Raw genomic sequence first — 20,418 nt, forward strand, 5'->3', positions numbered from 1 at the left:
TCACTCGGAAATGTTATTATTCTGCTGGAGGTGTAACGCACAAAAGGGGACATATTTGCATATGTTGTGGTCTTGTGAAGGCGGGCTGAATTCTGGCAAAGAGTAAGTTCTTTTATCTCAGCATGTCTAAATATTCTCTCTTCTCCCTGTTTTTGCTTGCTTGGAAATGTTGATACTGGAGACTGTTATCAGAAGAAACTGTGTAACTTATAGTGGCTGATAAATGCATTGCCATTCATTGGTTATCCTCCCACAATGTATGTAATAAATGTCAAGCTATGTACATTATCACTAGATTTGTTTTAAGATTAAGGGTATACTGTGCAACTTTCATAAGGTCTGGATGCCTTATATGGAATATAGTACGAAAAAAGGAGTCTGTATTGAAATTTCCCAGTTCAGGGGAGGTCAAGGGAGATACCCCAAACTTTTGAACGGTAGTGTCATTTAGAAATGTCCTTGTTTTCCATGAAAACATACATGAAATGAGTTGCAAAATAAGTAGGAAATATAGTCAAGACATTGACAAGGTTATAAATAATTATTTTAAATTTAAATAGTAATTGTGTCCTTCACACTTTTCTTTCGTCAAAGAATCCTCCATTTGCAGCAATTGCAGCCTTGCAGACCCACAACAGCTTAATAGGGTGACTGTGCTGGCCACTCCATTATAGACAGAATACCAGAATTGTTCCCGAAATAGTTCTTGCATAGTTTGGAGCTGTGCTTTGTGTCATTGTCCTGTTGTAGGAGGAAATTGGCTCCAATTAAGCGCCGTCCACAAGGTATGGCATGGCATGGCATTGCAAAATGGCGTGATAGCCTTCCTTCTTCAAGATCCCTTTTACCCTTCACAAATCTCCCACTTTACAACCACCAAAGCACCCCCAGACCATCATATTGGTTTATTGGTTTCTCAAATGATTGCCTCGCCTGGTTCACCAACTACTTCTCTGATAGAGTTCAGTGTGTCAAATCGGAGGGTCTGCTGTCCGGACCTCTGACAGTCTCTATGGGGGTGCCACAGGGTTCAATTCTTGGACCGAATCTCTTCTCTGTATACATCAATGATGTCACTCTTACTGCTGGTGAGTCTCTGATCCACCTCTACGCAGACGACACCATTCTGTATACTTCTGGCCCTTCTTTGGACACTGTGTTAACAACCCTCCAGGCAAGCTTCAATGCCATACAACTCTCCTTCCGTGGCCTCCAATCCAAATCCAAAATACAAGTAAAACTAAATGCATGCTCTTCAACCGATCACTGCCTGTCCAACATCACTACTCTGGACGGCTCTGACTTAGAATACGTGGACAATTACAAATACCTAGGTGTCTGGTTAGACTGTAAACTCTCCTTCCAGACCCACATCAAACATCTTCAATCCAAAGTTAAATCTAGAATTGGCTTCCTATTTCGCAAGAAAGCATCCTTCACTCATGCTGCCAAACATACCCTTGTAAAACTGACCATCCTACCAATCCTCGACTTCGGCTATGTCATTTACAAAATAGCCTCCAATACCCTACTCAACAAATTGGATGCAGTCTATCACAGTGCAATCCGTTTTGTCACCAAAGCCCCATATACAACCCACCATTGCGACCTGTACGCTCTCGTTGGCTGGCCCTCGCTTCACACTCGTCGCCAAACCCACTGGCTCCATGTCATCTACAAGACCCTGCTAGGTAAAGTTCCCCCTTATCTCAGCTCGCTGGTCACCATAGCATCACCCACCTGTAGCATGCGCTCCAGCAGGTATATCTGTCTGGTCACCCCCAAAACCAATTCTTTCTTTGGCCGAACTGCTTTGCTTTATCTTGGCCAGGTCGCAATTGTAAATGAGAACTTGTTCTCAACTTGCCTACCTGGTTAAATAAAGGTGAAATAAAAATAAAATCAATAAAAATATTGCCTCCACCATGGTTGACAGATGGCGTTAAGCACTCCTCCAGCATCTTTTCCTGCATCTCACGAATGTTCTTTGTGATCCGAACACCTCAAACTTAGATTTGTCTGTCCATAACACTTTTTTCCCAATCTTCTTCTGTCCAGTGTCTGTGTTCTTTTGCCCATCTTAATCTTTTCTCTTTATTGGCCAGTCTGAGATATGGCTTTTTCTTTGCAACTCTGCCTAGAAGGCCAGCATCCCGGAGTCACCTCTTCACTGTTGATGTTGAGACTGGTGTTGTGCGGGTACTATTTAATGACGCTGCCAGTTGAGGACTTGTGAGGTGTCTGTTTCTCAAGCTAGACACTCTAATGTACTTGTCCTCTTGCTCAGTTGTGCACCGGGGCCACTCCTCTTTCTATTCTGTTTAGAGCCCGTTTGTGCTGTTCTGTGAAGAAGAAAGGTCTTTGATTCAGGCCATTTTGAGCCTGTAATCGAACCCACAAATGCTGATGCTCCAGATACTCAACTAGTCTAAAGGAGGCCAGTTGTATTGCTTCTTTAATCAGCACCACAGTTGTCAGCTGTGCTAACAAAAGGGTTTTCTAATGATCAATTAGCCTTTTAAAATGATAAACTTGGATTAGCTAACACAATGTGCCATTGGAACACAAGAGTGATGGTTGCTGATTATGGGCCTCTGTACGCCTATGTAGATATCCCATAAAAAATCTGCCGTTTTCAGCTACAATAGCCATTTACAACATTAACAATGTCTAAACTGTATTTCTGATCAAATGTATGTTATTTTAATGGACAAACAAATAATTTTCTTTCATAAACATGGACATTTCTAAGTGACCACAAACTTTTTAACGGTAGTGTACCTATTTAGGCAATCCCTAGCCGCTGGGCTGCTCAGTCCTGGTCCTGCGGGTCTGCTGTCCTGTGTGGTCACTCTGGCCTTGGCCTAACACACCTGAAACCAATAATGAATGTTTCACCAAGATCCTAAAGCTGAGTGGGGTGTGTTTGGGTTGGGGCACTACAGGGCCATGGACCACTAGGGGCAGGGCAGGGTGACCCAGCTATACTGTGTGCAAGTAAAAAGATCTCTACAGTACTATTGGTCATATGATATGAATTATATGGAGGGAGTACTATTTCTGTGTGTTTTCATTAAACCTTTGTTTCCCATACCTTGGGAAGGAACTTGTGTTGTGAGAGAGTTCAGTTATTGACTAAACTGGTGGGGGTCGGGCGTGTAGGTGGCTCGGATTGGCTGGGCGGTCTGGCTGAAATTTGATATATTTATAATATATCTTGTTGTTCTTTATAATGTTTAAATAATGGTTCCAACCCCAATATCACACACTCACAAACTGAAATTATACCTACTGAAGTCACACTTGTGTACATTGTACAATCAATGAGTGATTGAGAGAGCATCAACTATTACATGTATTTGTCCGTGTCCACTGTATACATGAATCGCAGCAAAGTTGGTTCCTGTTTCAGTCACGTTCGCGTGGGTCAAACAAAAACATCCTAATGATTGAATGGCAATGGAGCCTCCCACAATGCAGGCAATGGCTGTAGAATTAAGTTGGTAAAGAGAAACTGTAAAAACTTGCAGTCAAAACTCAATGTTTTTTACAACACAATTTTTGTAACAAAAAATGTATGCGCAAGCCGGACAATTGTTAAACCCCATAATGCAACACACTGAAAGGTCACCGACTTGATACAAATGATCCGCTTGTACACGCCCAAACGTAGCTCAGAAATGAAGTCATGGGCGTTGATTGGGAATGTTTTGGCTATGCTACTGGCTAGCTAGCTAGTTTAACAGGGGAAGCAGCCTTCGTGGATTTGCATTTAATTTGCACTTCAATGGAGGACCGGACCGATGGATGGTTATCTGAGGGATGTTTGAAGCATGTAGACGAGAGTCACCCCGGTCCACCGAACGCATGGGTAGAAAATGATCAACAGCACCAGTACGAGGAAGAGCAGACGGAGAAAACGGGTCCGAATGTCCCTCCATAATCTACTACAGTACTGTAGCAACAAACTTTTGAGCCGTCACTAGCCAGCTTGCAGCTAGCTAACTACACAGCTAGCTATTATATAAAACATGAGCTAGCCCGTTGGCTAATTCGTTTTTTTTTTTTAGAGAACGCTGTTAGTGAGTGTTTAGTTAGTTATCTAGATTGGTACGGTCAACTAAATTAGTGAACGTTGGCTAGCTAACGACAGTTCGCTGGACATTGACCTTGTGCACCGTCTAATAACCGGACAGCTAATGTAGTTAACTAGCTAACGTTAGTTAGCAGCATTGTAAGCCAGAAATGATTTAAGAAATGTGCCAGCGAACAAATCCGATGTAATTACCTGATTCTAACGTTAGTCAGCTGAGTGTCACTTTTGGGAATGTAGATAATGCGTTATCTAACGTCATTGCAACACGAACCGGCTTCTCTGGAATGTTCCGTTAACATTTGCTAATTAAGTAACATTGGCTATTATTATTAGCTAGCTACGGTAAACAGTAACTTTTTCCTACGTTCATGTAATTGTAAGAGTTATGGTCTGAGTGTTGGCATCAATGGTAAATGTGTTTGATCAGCTGTTTTTCAAGTCTTTTCGTAGCTAGCTAGTAGCTATCGTTATTTTGGGGCCTGTTGCTCTTGTCACTTGATCTTCTCTGGCATCATTGGCACAGCCAGTAGATCCGACCCACTTGCTTACAGCTGTACTATGTCTATGGTCGGACGGTATTCCTGTGCATATTAAGACCCCAAGGAGCCGCTGAAGATATATATATATATATAGCTCAGAAAACGTACCTCAATCCAGGGATGATAATTGCATTGTACTCAGAATTGTCCCATTATCCCAACTGTTCCACGAGAAGATTGAATGACTGCTACTAAACTAGCTGTCCAATCTTCTTGGTGTAGCAGTTGGGATAATGCGACTTTGGAGTACAAAGCATTTTTCATCCTTAGATTGAGGTAACTTTTCCTAATATACAGAGGAATGCTGTCTGACCCTAGTGCCACTGTAAGCCAGATCAGATCTGCTGGCTAGTATTGGCTATGACATGTATCAAGTCATGTGAGCGGGCTTGACTTTCTTTCAAATGTATTCATGTTTAATATAAATTTTAAAAAATACTAATTCATTAACACTTTCAATATCAGATTTTGAATTGTCTGCAGGAAATGTGGCATCAGTTTACCTGTACGACTTCATTGGATAGCCTGTATTGTTGTGGACATAGACAAAACAGACGTATTCTTTTGGGTGAAGATAGTTTAACAAATGTAGGTCTACTCTATGCAAGTACAGTATATTTGATTGTTATTGTGTATTTTCTTGTCATGTCATCAGGTAATGGAAAAATAAATGGAAGCCCATTGGAGAGAGAACACCCCTTCTGTTCCTGTGGATGCCCTTCATTACTCAAGCAGCAAACAACTTGAAACCCAAACCTCCCTGGAAGCTCCTCGCCACTCACACAAAAGGCAGTAGCAATAGCCATTTTAAGAACAGTATGAATTGCAAAAATGACACGCCTTCAGAGTTGAAAACACGTGATGGCAAGAGCGAGTCCATTGCTTTAACAAATGGCGTTGTGCTCCTCAAACCTGACCTGTATGCTAACGGCTACCCCAGCATGCCTGGACCAGACAGCGGTGGCAGTGGTTCTGAGAGTGGATACATCACTCCCAAGAAACGCTGGGCTCAGCGGAGTGCAATGGCAGAGGAGAGTGTGACTGCTCGGCAGGAGAAGGCTACGCTTCAGGCAGTTATGGTCACTAACAAACATGACACGGAGCCTCACACTCCAGAGGCTGCCGATACAGCAGCAGGCTCACAGTCTCCCATTTCCATCACAAGTGTCCCACCTGTGGCTCAGGCCACTGTGGTTCAGGTTGGTGAACTACACTGTAACAACTCTGACGGCAAGGCTGCTGCAGGCTCTGTTAAAAAGCTGGAAGACAGACTAAGCAAAGCTAAGCTTACCTCCACAAAAAAGGATTCATGGACCCTCTTTAAACCACCCCCTGTCTTTCCTGTGGACAATAGTAGTGCCAAAACAGTGCCCAAGGTCAGTTATGCAAGTAAAGTGAAAGAGAATCTAAACAAAGCAGGTGACACCTCCCCTCCCCAGTCCCAGGTGCCCACCAGACTCTCCCAAGTCCCCATGTCTGCTGTCAAAACCATCACCTCCCCTAGCTTCACCAATGGACTCCTATCTGGAGAGGGGAATAGCTGCCCCCTCCCTGCGCCACTTTTCACCACTACTGTTTGCACTGGAGCAATGCATGTCTCCCCTGCCAGCAAGTGGGAGAACGAATCATCCTTGTCCAGCAACGGCACTAATATGTCGGGCACCCCCTCCGTTACTACCAGAGAACTGAGAAAGCCCAGTATCCTTGTTTACCCCCTGGCCACTTCAAATATGCAACCAGCCCTCCCCAGCGCCCACCAAGTGGACTCACCTGCCTCTAAGACAAATCCCAAAGCTCTGGTGGACATTTTCCAGAACCAGTGGGGGCTGTCGTTCATCAACGAGCCCAGTGCAGGGCCCGAGGTGTGGCCGGCAGTGGGGAAGCCAGCCTTGAAAGGCCAGATCGTGGAGATCACCTTTCAGGGAGGTGGCCCTACAGCTTTGCCTCTGCAGGTCTCTGCCACCACCTCTCTGAGACCTGACAAGCCCCTCTTCCCAAGAGCTTACAAGCAGGACAAACAAACTATGTCCCAAGTCCATAGCAGTGTTGGGAAATCAGGCCCTCACTTGGCTCCTGGCCCTGATGCTGCGCTGGGAGGCCAAGCCCCTGGCACAGACACTCTGATTGGTGAGGCTGGGAGTAGATGTGCCGTAGTGTCCTCTTCTAAGGACCCTGGTGCTGAGTTGCCTCTTGCCTCCCCTGCTCATCCTGTGTCTGCTCTGGTGAAGGAGCACAGCCACCACAAAGGTTGTGACTCAAGATCTTGGGGGGCGTTTGATCTAAAAGCTGCTGTTATCTATCACACTAAAGGTAGGTAGGTAGCTGTTGCCTCTGATCATTCAAAGTTAAAAAATTGTCCTGCTATGGCTGGTCCTTAGAACAGAAAGAGAATGGTGCATGTATAACTACTGTATTATCAATCTCTCACACTGTACTAAACATTGTTTTTATATTTTTACAGAGATTGAATATATTCAGAATTTACAAAAACAAGGTAAGCTTGTAATTCCTGCTGTATGATTGTGGAGAGATTTTCAAGAACCCGAAAAGCCTTATTGGTATTGTATGTCTGAGCTAAGTAAATCTGACGTGTCCTACTTCCCTCCGTCTAGATTCAAAAGGAGTTGTGTTCTATGAGCAGTCCAAGGATGGGCCTGTTAAGTCATGACTGAGTGCTACGCCCTCTCCTGGCCGCTGCCTCATGAATTGGTTCCCTCTCCTTTCTGAGACTCATGTGCAGGACTAACTTGATGTGAGCAGCTTGTGCTGTAGAGAGGGGGGGTCAGGCACAGTATAGCAGCGACAGAGACCACAATGAGCCTCTTACAGGGATGCTGTCATTCGGGAGATTACAGGTTGGTTGAACAGTGGGGGAACAAAACTGTTTGACAGGAAACGTGTCAGCAAGAGTGACTCATACATTTCGCCCTCAATTCCCATGTTCAGAGAGAGGCTTGTTGAGGACATTAAGTGACGTGGGATGCTCAGACAGTCAATCACCACCCCGGCATTCCCGCCACATCTTTGGAATCACAGGATACTCTCAGCCTGTCTTGGAAGATGAAACATTTTGATATCTTTAGGAATTCAAAATGTTCATATTTGACCTATAAGTTATCACAGGTGCGTAATTTTGAATTCAGACTGAATTAAATGGGAAAGGTTTTAACGTTTTAGAATGGTTGCCTTCTAGATGTGTAAACCGTGTGCTGCAAGGTGAAAACAAGTTGGGGTTTTCTGCTTGTATTCTAGGTTAGATGCAAGCAACCAAATATCATGGGGAAGGCTTTTGTAAGCCCCTGCAAAACATATATATTTTTGGAACTTTTGATTAACATGTTATTTTTCCCTTTTAACAGATTTACACTAATTTGAAATCCCAGGTCATTGGGTGGGTAGATGGAACTTGTTCAAATTATGAGAATATGCATCCCTCTCCCATTGAGGCCTAGGTTCTTTGCTCAAAATTCTTTGGGCTCTGTTAATACCGGACTGTTTTTTTGGGATGTTTTTCTCAGGATGTGTGGTGGTGGTTACCAACACTGTGCAGAGGCTATACTTTTTCATTTTTATATTTTCTGTTAATCATCCAGTTTATAAATCCAGGTTATGCTTAACGTGCTACATCTACGTACCATCTCAATGCTCCAATGAGTGCCCCATATTTGTGTACATTTTCTTTTAACATTTAGTTTTTGAAGTTCTAGGGAGTCTTTCTCATTGGATTTTGCACAGGATTGGCACTTAGGCAGTGACCACTGTTTTGTACTGTAGGAACTCTCTAGAGATTCATACAGGGCAGTATTTTAACCAGAACTATGCAAATGTCCGTGTTACAAATCTCCTATTGACATCAATGCAGGATTTAGCGTAAATTTAGGACCCATTTCTCAAGTCTGTTTCACCTTCAGAGGAGAATTGTTAGTATTTCTTATTCATAGGGAAAGAAACAGTCCTTTCTGAGACTGTTAGTTGAGTTCTCTCCCAAGTCCCCATACGTGAATTTATTCAGCCTACATTATGATAACTGATCACCACTTTAAAACTAAATTTGACTAATTAAATAGATAAATCTACATAACTAAATTAAATCTCTATTGATACCAGCCAACTCTTTGGCCCCTAACAATTACAGCACCTTTTGTAAGTAGGACAGTCTGTTTATGATGTAATATAGTTATTGACAAAGCGTTTTGTCCATGTTAATAATCAACCATGCCAAACTAAGCCAGAGTACATCTTTGAACATTCTGTTTGTCTATCCTTGGGTTTTAATTTAGATCTTTACTTACTCTTAATTTCACTTCTGTGGATTGTCAGGCTGCGATCAGTTTTGAGAATTATAACTAATTTTCTTTAGGTTGGTTTCTCAGACTGGGTCATGCTTTTTAGGTCAGTGTTTTAATTGTCAGGGTTAATGTGAAAATATAAGTCTGTATTTGACTGAATGGTTCATTTATGGCATCTTAATTCCTTTAGTTTGTGTCCCTCTAAATCGCAATTCAAATATTAGAAAAATGTAATAGCTCTGACGTTTGCATTTGGTATTAAAATTATACTACAGTACAGTGTATTTAGAAGTTGTGCCATGTTGTCGACTGTTCATACTGTCATGTATTAAGTTACGTTAATTGTTGCTCACTTTTCTTTTCCTGCTGTAGTTATGCTAAGGATTAACAAAAGTTGTCAGTTTCTAAATCTATTAAAAATGTGATTAGCTGAAACTTCCTGTATTCTTGTTATTTTAAATGACTTACAGCTACACACTCAAGTCTATTTACAATAACTACCCCTTAATGAAATCAGTCCCATTAATTTCCATACATTAGTTGTTTTTCCTTGACTCAAGATCTGAGGTTTGAATGGATTAAGAGAGACTCGCACAAAGCCAGGAAGGTATAGAGCAGGGGTATTCAACTTTTTATCAACTCTGGACCTTGAAGCCAGTTCCACAGCGGTTTCCCCAGTGGAACTGATGTTGAGGTTTAGAGTTGAGTTTGAGTGGTATAAACATGTTGGGCATGTTCCACTACAGTGGTTAAACAAGGATGTTTGAGTCATAGCTCAACACCCCCCTTTACCAATGGCATGAGTGTGTCAGTGAGAAAGAGGACAGACATCTGAAAATGGAGGTACTTTAACAGAGACCAGTTCTGTTTTCTCTTGCAGTCGGTGCCTCCTGTTAGATGTGATGTTTGGAGACTAACATGCCGGAAATGGTGAAACTTAACAGGAGATAAACAAGGGAAACACAATTTGTTTCACATTGTATTAATAAAACCTTGTGGACATTTGTATGCAGTTAGACATGCTTTTGGTAAGGAAGTAAAATATAGTTTACTGATAATGAATGAAGATCAACATCACAGATGTGACAATGACTAGACAAAGAGCAAGAATACAGATTACACACAGCATTCTGACAATAGAAAAACATCCACAGCAATCAAAATGCTTTTACTGGATCAATCAATACAAAATATCAACATTAGGCTACATAAAGAGTGTGATACATGAACAATTTCATTGCTTCACCTGTTGATAAGACCAGGGTCAGAATCCATTGTTATAGAGCCGAGTGTGTGTCTCAGAGATAGTGGAGAAAAGACCAATGCACACCTCTCCAACACTAAGGACTATGAGTAGAGTGATAAGAAACAGTGTTGTGGCAGTTAAACTATTACATCAGTTTGTGTTGTATTTAACTGTTGTCACACTGGTCTTCACTGGTAAGATCCTCAATGTTTTATCATGACGAAATATAGGGTAGACTGTCTTTGTGAAAGTGTGTGTGATTGTGTGTATGTGTGTGTTTTTATCAAGGTCAAAGAATGACAGCTTTCCCTTGGCCCAGTCCAGATGCACTCTCATCTTTTGGGGAAAGTGATCTACTGTGAGGTTATGGAGATTTGGCTGTGGGGACATTTCTAGGTATACACCACAAGTAGTCCAAACACCCCAGGATTCATTTGGCATACCGCTACAATTATTAGGCCTGCTGGCATGCATAGTGGTCACACCTACAGCCCAATAGTGACCATCCAAATTCTCAATATCCCAGCTGTGTGTTCCTGAGTTAAAACCCTCAGAGCCTAGGACACATCCATCAATCCTCTCTGGGTTGTCAGGAAGCTGTAGTGCTCTATCAGCATCCCTTAAGCTGGTCAAGTCCTCAGACAGAATGAGACATGTGCCTGCAGTATTGGGGTCCAGGATTACAGGAGCTGATGAGAGATTTTAACTCTGAAAATTACCCACAAATTTAATTGAGACTAACATCTAAATATGAGCATTGCAATAGAAAGAATAACATTGTTTTTATTATTATTCAGAACACTACTGGATTTCATCTGAATTTGCCTTTTACATTTCTTTGACTGATACTGTTCTAGGACTAAGAACAAGGCGCAGACTAAAACTGTTTTTGTTGTTGCTGTAAAACACTCACTGTAATGAACAATCCCTTGCATCTTCACCCAGACTCTGAACTGCAGGTTGCCCAAGTGTTTGGCCACTTCTATCAGTGCTCCGGAAACCCTCTCTGCATCCGGCAGTGGGTGCTGGGCTCTGGAAGAACGTTTAGTGTTCAATACTGCTCTGATGATGGGTTCTGAACCACAGAGAGGAGATACAGGATTAAGATCACTTACCTTTTCACAGAGGCCTTGTAGTTCTGAAGAGGAACAAGAAAGCAGGTGAGATGCAAATCAGTGTTATCAATAAACAGTAAATAATACTGTAGAGAACAGCAGGGAAGCAAACTCAGGTCACCGGCGTGAAAGGCACCTATGCATTCCTACTTGGTAGGAATTGTAAATTGGCTCATAGAGTGAGGATTGCTATATTGCCCCCTCCAAACAGGAAGGAACATGCATTGACTACTTAGTCCCCTCACACTTTCTGGGCTGTGCATTCCCACTTCTGACACCAATGTAGTGAATGGGGGCACAGAGAAGTGAACCCGGGTCTCTGACATAAAAGGCAAACACTCTACACATTGCACCAATAGAGTTAACCCACCTGGTGGGAATAGTAACGTGGCTCATTTAGGAAGGATTGCTACAATATACAATATCGACTCATAAAATCAGCTGTTTACCTGCAAGAATGAGACGTCTTCAACTCTCAGCTGTTGTTCGATGGCTTTGATTGTGTCTGAAAGTGATGATATTTTTCTGTTCATCTCTATTATCTTGTTCTTCATCCCGTGACTCTTCCGCACCTCTTCCATCCTCACTGCATCTATCCTGGTGGCCTCTTCCTCTCGCAGAAACTGGTACAGCTCCTTAAACTGCTCCTTAATCTGCCTCTCTGTGTACTGGGCTTGGATCTGGATACAGTGAGAGGAAAATCTAAGACATACTGTATCCCCCCACCGCTGACGGCATCCAATCAAAATTGCTTCACCTCAGTCTTCTGTTACAGTATGATGATGATCTAGAACGGAGTTGACAACTAGCCAAAATGAGTACAATGTTGTTGCATCAATACTGAAATGTCATACCTTGATATGTTTTGCTGTTTTATAACAGGTGAGTTTGATTTCATTAAGGAGCCTCAGTTTATCTTTTAGGGGGTTCAATACAGTCTTGAGTTTCACCTGAAATTAAACATGGGATTCACAAAGGTGTTACTCTATGTGAAATTGCTGTGTAGGAAAGACATTTGGTTAAGAGTAAAAAACAAACAGATTTCACAAGCTGTATCTTAGCACCAACTATTGTAAAGTACCACAAAATAGTGCTACATGTTAAAAAATAATCAAAATAGAAACAACTACTACAAACTACTGCAAGGTATTTTTTTCCCACTACCAAATAATCCTACCTTATGTTCCTGTACAGCTTCCTGTATGGGGATGCAGTCATGCTTTTTATGTTTCCTTGAATCACGACACACCACACAAATGGGCTCTTGATCCTCCATACAGAAGAGCTTGAGTTTCTCACCATGCAGACTGCAGAGCACCTCAGACCCGTCTGAAACGTTCTGACTCCTTTCCTTTAAGACAGCCTCACACAGGTTCTTTAGAGCCCGGTTACAGAGTGGATTACCCATTGAAATTACTTCCCTACAAACGGGACATTCCTGAAATCCTCTCAGGCTCCAGTACTCCTGTAGACAGGCTTTACAGAAGCTGTGGCTACATGATAGGAGGACAGGATCACTGAAGATGTTTAAGCACACAGGACAGGAGAGATCGTCTTCTGGGAGAGACCGTCGGGAGGCCATTTTCTCAGTCACACTCGTAATGCCCCACTGTTAGGAATAAGTTAACTTTCACTTTTAAAGACTCACCGTTGTTTGGTAGCAGGCATATACTATAAGACTATAAACTAAAGGATGTCCTCATCTCCTCCAGTAAGTGATCTGAAAGGTCCTGTATCATGTACATTGCCCTTTGTTGTACAAAACAGGCAAATAAATAAAGTTCTGTCAAAGAGTGCTGTGTTTACTTCCTGTAAAAAATACTTCCTGCAATCTGTGTATTGATACAATCATACATGTGTATGAGGGGAGGAGCTTCGCAGCTACACACACATACGCAAAAGTCTGTACATAATATATCATAGCAAAGAAACTAATTTGTTAATGTTTCTTGCTTCAAGTTATTGTGAAGAGGGGCTGACTACCCCCTAAATTATGTTAGTGGTAGATGTTGAGGGTTTGTGTGTGAAGGCCTCAAGTTCCTTGTTTATTTCCAAGTTAACCGCTGGAGGGCAGTCAAGGTTTCACAGAGCTTTGAAGACTTTACAATGAATAATTTACCTTATAGCGCTTTTTGTGTACAATAACTTAATTCATTCAAATCATCTGGAAAGGAATCTATGAATGAAAATACAACTTTTTTTCTCTAGAGCAGATTTTTATTTTTGCATCATGTAATTCTAGCAATTTGATTGGAGGTTAGGTTGTTCAGAGGTCAATTGTTTTTATTGTTTTAATTGCAGGATGTCAACTACATCTATTGTCTCAGGGTTGACCCATTGTCTCCCTATTACCACCGTCAGATGGACAGAGGGTCTTTACCATGTTTCTGTGTGGGAAGAGGACAAGGTCCTGGCCCTTTAACCTTGACCACCGTGTAAGTGTTTGAGGCCATAATGACTACTGTGTGTAATTATGGTGTGAGGCAGGCTGGCATGGGACTTCCAAAGCATCTCCCTACTCTTGTCATGTTGAGGGTGGAGGATTTGTGAAAATATCTATTTCATATTTATTTGTGTTATCCTTTTTCCCAAATAGGCAGGTCTGTAATGCATGTAGAAGCAGTGTTAAGGTGTACATCTTTCATTTGAAGAAACAATAAAACAATAAAATATCATACCATTGTCGTACCTCAAACCATTGTCATAACAATAATATTTATACATTTTGAATATTTATCATACAGTAGATTAAGCTCTGAACACAGAACTGTCACTAAATGGTTGATTATATTAATTGTGAACATGAATATTTGTGAGCCTTAATTGCCTCAACTTCTGATAAAATATAACTTGGTTTCTGACTTCCTCAGAGCCTCTATGCTCAAGGTGCTGTTTGGTGGCCAGTGCCTTTACACATGGATAGGGGCAGAGAGGGTAAGATTCCTGCACCACTACAGGGATAAACTACAGGACTTGTCTTGTGATCAGATCAGAACATCTTACTGTAGTCCCGACAAAGAAGCTTTTGCCATGGTGTCAGTGAAAGCATAACTTATCACTTACCAGGGTTCTAATATTGTCCTTGAGTGAAAAGCTGTGTGTGTGTGTTTGTGACTCAGCCATGTGCCATTGGGTCACTCTCTCTTTCCACAGGTAGAGCCCTGCATGCAGACAGACCCTTGTGGGTGTGTCAGTCTGGTTGAAGAGGCGGGACAGGGAGGGAGGGGCGTTAGAAGAGGGGATCCACCTCCACCTGCTCCCTCCACAGGGTAAAGATCCTGTTGAAATATGACATCACTGTCCTCCTAAAGGTCAAGCAGCTCTGCCAGTGTATGAAGGCAGAGGGTTGGAGCTGGATGGGGAGAGCTTGGACCAGCAGTGTCCTCCACCTTTACACGTTTACAGCTGCAGGGAAAAATAATACCTGGCTGCTATACTGACTTTATCACACCCAGACAGACTCCCTCTATTTAATGAGATCTTGTGAAGCGCATTGAATTACAAAGTGTAAAATAACATCTCACTTCCCAGATACATTATGCCCATTACGCTGTCTACCTCCATTTTTCTGTTGTTGTTGAAGAACACTGTAACGGTTTTCCTCCTCTTCTGAGGAGGAGTAGGAAAGATCGGACCAATGCGCAGCGTGGTAAGTGTCCATATTTTAATGAAATTTAACTGAACACTCTGAATACAAAAGAACAAGATAAATAAATGAAAACAGAAACAGTTCTGTATGGTAAAACACAGACACAGAAAACAACTACCCACAACCCATAGTGGGAAAACAGGTTGCCTAAGTATGGTTCTCAACCAGAGACAACTAATGACAGCTGCCTCTGATTGGGAACCATACCCAGCCAAACACAGAAATACAAAACCTAGAATACAAAACATAGAATGCCCACCCCAACTCACGCCCTGACCAAACTAAAACAGAGACATAAAAAAGGAACTAAGGTCAGGACGTGACAAGCACAATCATGTTTTCATTGGTTTGACACATGAATTAAAACAATACTATCAATAATGCACCTCTTCACTGGAAACTGTTTTTCTTCCTTTGCTAGATTACAAATAGATTATAAAAAATCTGTTCTTATGAAAATTCCGTCACCATTCAGTCAATATACTGGAACACAAGTCTTCCTCCTTTCTTATTATCTCAAATTACCTCTGTGTAAATATGTATTGGTAAAGAAATATATGTTATTTATGGCGAGAGATAATTGCTGGTTGTGTCTTGTCATCTGTCAGAAACACTGGGCCAAGGGTTGTTTCAAACTACAGTCAAAGCTTTTTGTGTTCGGACCATAAATCTGTCAAGCTCTGCCATAAATCCCAGGCCTCTGAGGAAGCCTATTTGTGCACTATACGGATGTAGGATCTTAAAACATGTAGTGTATTTGAGGTTTAAAAAGGCTTTTAAAAAGGTTTATTTCCACATAGAAATGTTCGACTTGATTTTCCCTTACGAAAATTGTATTAACCCCTACAAAAATGTCCATGAATTAAAATCCACATATTAATTCACACTTCCTGTTGCTGCAGGATTATTCTCCTGCTGTAGCAAACTGGCTCAAATTAAGATCATACATATGTAGGACTATAGGCTACATGACTCAGCACACTGTGCTGTGCTAGCCCCAAATCCTTTCCGTTACAAATTAATCAAAGACAGTGCCGGACTACCTGGTGCTGTAATTACAAACACAAAGTGTGACACGCTGACAGAGGGGATCAGACGCTTCAGATTTCTCACGGAGTAAATTACCACCCCACAAGTGGAGGAGAGAACGGAGCTATTAGTGCAGACCATAATCCACTGGCTCTGTATGTCAGTTTCCTTACAAATAAGATGGCTTGGGGCAGCAGCTCCAGTAACTCTGTTGACATTTAAGATGGATTGGGGCAGCAGCTCCAGTAACTCTGCTGACATTTAAGATGGCTTGGGGCAGCTGCTCCAGTAACTCTGTTGACATTTAAGATGGCTTGGGGCAGCTGCTCCAGTAACTCTCTTGACATTTAAGATGGCTTGGGGCAGCAGCTCCAGTAAATCTGCTGACATTTAAGATGGCTTGTGGCAGCAACTCCAGTAACCCCGCTGACATTTAAGATGGCTTGGGGCAGCAGCTCCAGTAACCCCACTGACATTTAAGATGGCTTGGGGCAGCAGCTCCAGTAACCCCACTGACATTTAAGACGGCTTGGGGCAGCAGCTCCAGTAACTCTGTTGACATTTAAGATGGCTTGGGGCAGCAGCTCCAGTAAATCTGCTAACATTTAAGATGGCTTGTGGCAGCAGCTCCAGTAACCCCGCTAACATTTAAGATGGCTTGGGGCAGCAGCTCCAGTAACCCCGCTGACATTTAAGATGGCTTGGGGCAGCAGCTCCAGTAACCCCGCTGACATTTAAGATGGCTTGGGGCAGCAGCTCCAGTAACCCCGCTGACATTTAAGATGGCTTGGGGCAGCAGCTCCAGTAACCCCGCTAACATTTAAGATGGCTTGGGGCAGCAGCTCCAGTAACTCCGCTAACATTTAAGATGGCTTGGGGCAGCAGCTCCAGTAACCCGCTAACATTTAAGATGGCTTGGGGCAGCAGCTCCAGTAAATCTGCTGACATTTAAGATGGCTTGGGGCAGCTGCTCCAGTAACTCCGCTAACATTTAAGATGGCTTGGGGCAGCAGCTCCAGTAACCCGCTAACATTTAAGATGGCTTGGGGCAGCAGCTCCAGTAAATCTGCTGACATTTAAGATCGCTTGGGGCAACAGCTCCAGTAAGTCTGCTGACATTTGTCTCAGCCGGATCGTGGGGCTCCCACACCTCAGCCAGCTCATCAGGCTCCCATCCCGGCTCGTCAGGCTTCTACGCTTCAGCCGGCTCGTCGGTGTCGTGACGTTGTATTAGTTAATGTGACGACTGTTGCTCATTGAATGATTAAAGGTTTCTAATTGCGTGATTAACTGAATCAAACAATGATTAACTCATTAACCTGGGGCACCATGGGAAAATTTGTTTTATTAAGTTTCTATTTCCCAAATTAACTCAAAGAATATCAGAATATTGATTTTACAACAGCCGCTAATTAACCAGTTACCTCTACAGTCTCGTTCTGAATGTCGCATAATCCGGGAATCTGCACGGACCCTGTTTCCCACCAATGAGTTCGTACCACACCAACCTTAGTTGAGTATTTATTTACTAGAAAGCTGAAATGATGATAAAAGATACACATACACAAAAACACATTATAGGCTATTGATTAGAATTAGTATAACGGGCCAACACACTATGGCACGTGTTACCCAAAATGGGGATTTAAAAGAGAGAGAAAAAGAGAAAGTACACGAGAGAAATATACATTTGAGTGAATTTGTCAGCTATGCTTGTTCTAACCCTAGCCTTGCCCCAAACTGCCGCTCTTATGGGTCAGAATATAATGATGTAATTACGTGGGGAAGGTGTCTGTGGATTCTCCGCGTGGACCGTTCAGGCTGCTCAATGACACACTTCTCCAGCGCACCTCTCTGGTCATCCTCACGATGTCAGTGTCCTTTTGGCTTAGGAGTCTGTTCCCTCGCCCTTGTTCTGGAAGGGCTCTTCTGAGGACAGACAGCTCTGTAGCTCAGAGCTCACAGCGTAGGAATGAAACAGTGGCTGCAGCTTGGGTCACTTAGTCTCATCTGTAAATTCTTTACTCACAGGTTTTATACCCTCGTGTCAGAAGTGGGCTTAACCGCATTTAGGGCAATTCTCTGGGCATACCTCGTTAAGAGGCAAGGTCTAAATTTTATTCAAATTCAATTTTAGACAACTAACTTCACATTTCATCTTTACCAAAACATTTTTGGACATTTTCCATACAACGTACAATGTATAAACATCAAACATATACTAGGTAAACTGTTGACGTTACAATGTTTTCTTAATAACGTCATCTATTAACCTTTAATAACAAAACAAACATGACATACATTTTCATAATCCATCTATCGTCATGACCACCATTGTGGCTGACGGAAACCATTGTTCCAAAGTCCCTTTATTTCATGTTTAATGTTCTGAGGCTGGTTCTCCATAGTAACAGGACAATAGGAATTTGTCTGTGGCCTAAGATTTACCAGTGGCGTTAGGGGTCATAAAACCCTCACATCTTCAGACTCCTAGATCTCTACTCCTCTGTTGGGTTTGAGAAATAATCTGTAGGGTTGTGGTCTCCTGTAACCTGACTTGATCAGGACAGTCATGACATCGGGCTTCCACGCTTCAGCCGGCTCATCGAGCTTCCACGCCTCAGCTGACTCGTCCGGCTCACCCAGGTGGGACGCCGGGTGGCGCCCCTAGATGGGGAGGATACTGTCACGCCTGCTCCTGCTCCCCCTCTCTGGCAGTCAAGGGCGCCAGGCAGCCCATCATTATGCACACCTGTCACCATCGTTACGCGCATCAGTGCTTCATGGGACTCACCTGGACTCTATTACTTTATTGATTGCCTCCCCTATATCTGTCACTTCCTCAGTTTCTTCCACGTTTCTGCATTAATTATGTTTTGTTTCCGCTGTCCAGACGCTGTCCTTGTTTTGTTCCTGTCCATTATTTATTAAATATTCACTCCCTGTACTTGCTTCTCATCTCCCAGAGTCTGTCCTCATAATTTAAGACGGCTTGGGACAGCAGCTCCAGTAACTCTGCTGACATTACTCTTTCTAACCCCTTGTGAAAAATGAAACAATCGATTGATCATAATTTGATTTGAGTCCACTTGAACTGGCAATCTCAGTTGGTTTAGAGGGCGTAAATAATGCTATGATTTAAGGTGGAACAATTAAGGTGAAGTGTCTTGCTCAAAGGTACCTCTTGACCAAAGGTAGATTTTGGTCAAAGCCTAGGCCACTATGCCTACACTAGCCTCACAGTTTATTATTTAAAATAGTTGTTGTCTCATACACTAAGAATAGAGCTGATGACGTAAAAAGTGAGGGAGAATGATGGATTAAAATAACGTTGATAAAAAAGATAATTATGGCAGCAGATGGAAAGTTTTATTTACAAAGATGATTGTGGAATGTTTCATATGTTTTTTATTCCCCCCCCCCCCCCCCCCCCCCCCCTTCAGATCTCAGACGAGGACCATTTTGCGAGGATCCTCATCTGCAATCAAACCAAGGGGCCAAAGAAAGAAATGTGAGTAATAGGAATCAGGGAAAAGAGAGGGTAAAGTCTAACACTGACGTCATTGTGACTGAGAAGGTCATATTGTTATGGGTAAACATTGATAAGATATGAAGACATGGGCATAACAGTCTTTAGGGAAAACTCTGACTGGAATTGTGAAGTTGTGACCCTCCCACATTTTCAAAACCCAACCTATGATTAGCATGGAAAGTTATTGCTTTTACAACTAATTTCAAATTATAGAGAGCACACCATGCAAGAGTGTGCAGACCCTGTGTTTAAGAAACCTATACATTATGCATTAATTGCAGAACAAGAAAAGGAAGGGTGATGTTATAATTCTCACCTAAACAACTTTTTTTTCCACCAACAATAACTATCAGCCTTTTACTATTGAGTTGCAACGGGGAAAACACATTGCTCTCACCATGTCAGTTTAACCGGAGCTGACTGTGATTTGTTTAGAATTGAAGGCACACGTAACCAGCATAGCTACCACAGCATTCTGCAGCGATACGCCATCCCATCTGGTTTGCGCTTAGTGGGACTGTCTTTTGTTTTTCAACAGAACAATGACCCAACACCCAACCTAGGCATCCAAATTACACTGTACCTTAGTCCAGCCATGGCAAGGTAAGAATCACTCATTAGAACTAATTATAATAATAATGTTAATAATAGGCTAATTGTTGCCGTAGATATAGCTTAAACGTGATGATAAGTGTTTTTACTCTCTTTTTTCAGCTATAAGGTGTAAAGAGGAATTGTATGTTAATCTCTTTCAACAACTGTGTGTTTGAGATTCCTGGCAGGCGAGACTTAATGAATCACAATGGCTACTTCTGCAATGCATTCTCAGTCCTAAAAAAATAATATTCCTGAGACCTAAAACATGACTCGTTGTTTTTAAGATAGCATTCCTATCTGTCAAGACCTTCAAACTCAAACATTAG

The 20,418-nt window shown here is 42.3% G+C and overlaps 2 protein-coding genes across 5 annotated transcripts; one reads left to right on the forward strand and one right to left on the reverse strand.

Annotated features, from left to right (window-relative positions):
• Window positions 1-3,656: 3,656 nt before the first annotated feature.
• Window positions 3,657-9,359, forward strand: LOC110507904 (nuclear FMR1 interacting protein 2). Its single transcript, XM_021588316.3, is given in 6 exon segments — window positions 3,657-3,923; window positions 5,291-5,327; window positions 5,329-5,373; window positions 5,375-6,945; window positions 7,097-7,129; window positions 7,248-9,359. Coding segments are annotated over 6 exon segments (1,878 nt in total). The 5' UTR covers window positions 3,657-3,787; the 3' UTR covers window positions 7,304-9,359.
• Window positions 9,360-9,890: 531 nt separating this feature from the next.
• LOC110507905 (E3 ubiquitin-protein ligase TRIM35) lies at window positions 9,891-13,310 on the reverse strand. 4 transcript variants are annotated; one of them, XM_021588321.3, is made up of 6 exons: window positions 12,463-13,310; window positions 12,140-12,235; window positions 11,735-11,965; window positions 11,286-11,308; window positions 11,084-11,202; window positions 9,891-10,859 (listed from the first exon to the last, which is right to left on the reverse strand). In XM_021588321.3, exons 1-6 carry the CDS (start codon window positions 12,865-12,867, stop codon window positions 10,321-10,323), a joined length of 1,413 nt encoding a protein of 470 aa, XP_021443996.2. In that variant the 5' UTR covers window positions 12,868-13,310; the 3' UTR covers window positions 9,891-10,320. The 4 variants fall into 4 exon arrangements, 2 of the variants coding, with proteins under 2 accessions (XP_021443996.2, XP_021443997.1); XM_021588322.3 differs by having other exon boundaries at window positions 9,891-10,878; XR_005039953.2 differs by lacking the exon at window positions 11,286-11,308 and having other exon boundaries at window positions 11,084-11,245.
• Window positions 13,311-20,418: the final 7,108 nt, after the last annotated feature.

Source organism: Oncorhynchus mykiss, chromosome 27 (genome assembly GCF_057628025.1).
Source record: "Oncorhynchus mykiss isolate SJ-2025 chromosome 27, ASM5762802v1, whole genome shotgun sequence".
NCBI classification, from domain to species: Eukaryota; Metazoa; Chordata; class Actinopteri; order Salmoniformes; family Salmonidae; genus Oncorhynchus; species Oncorhynchus mykiss.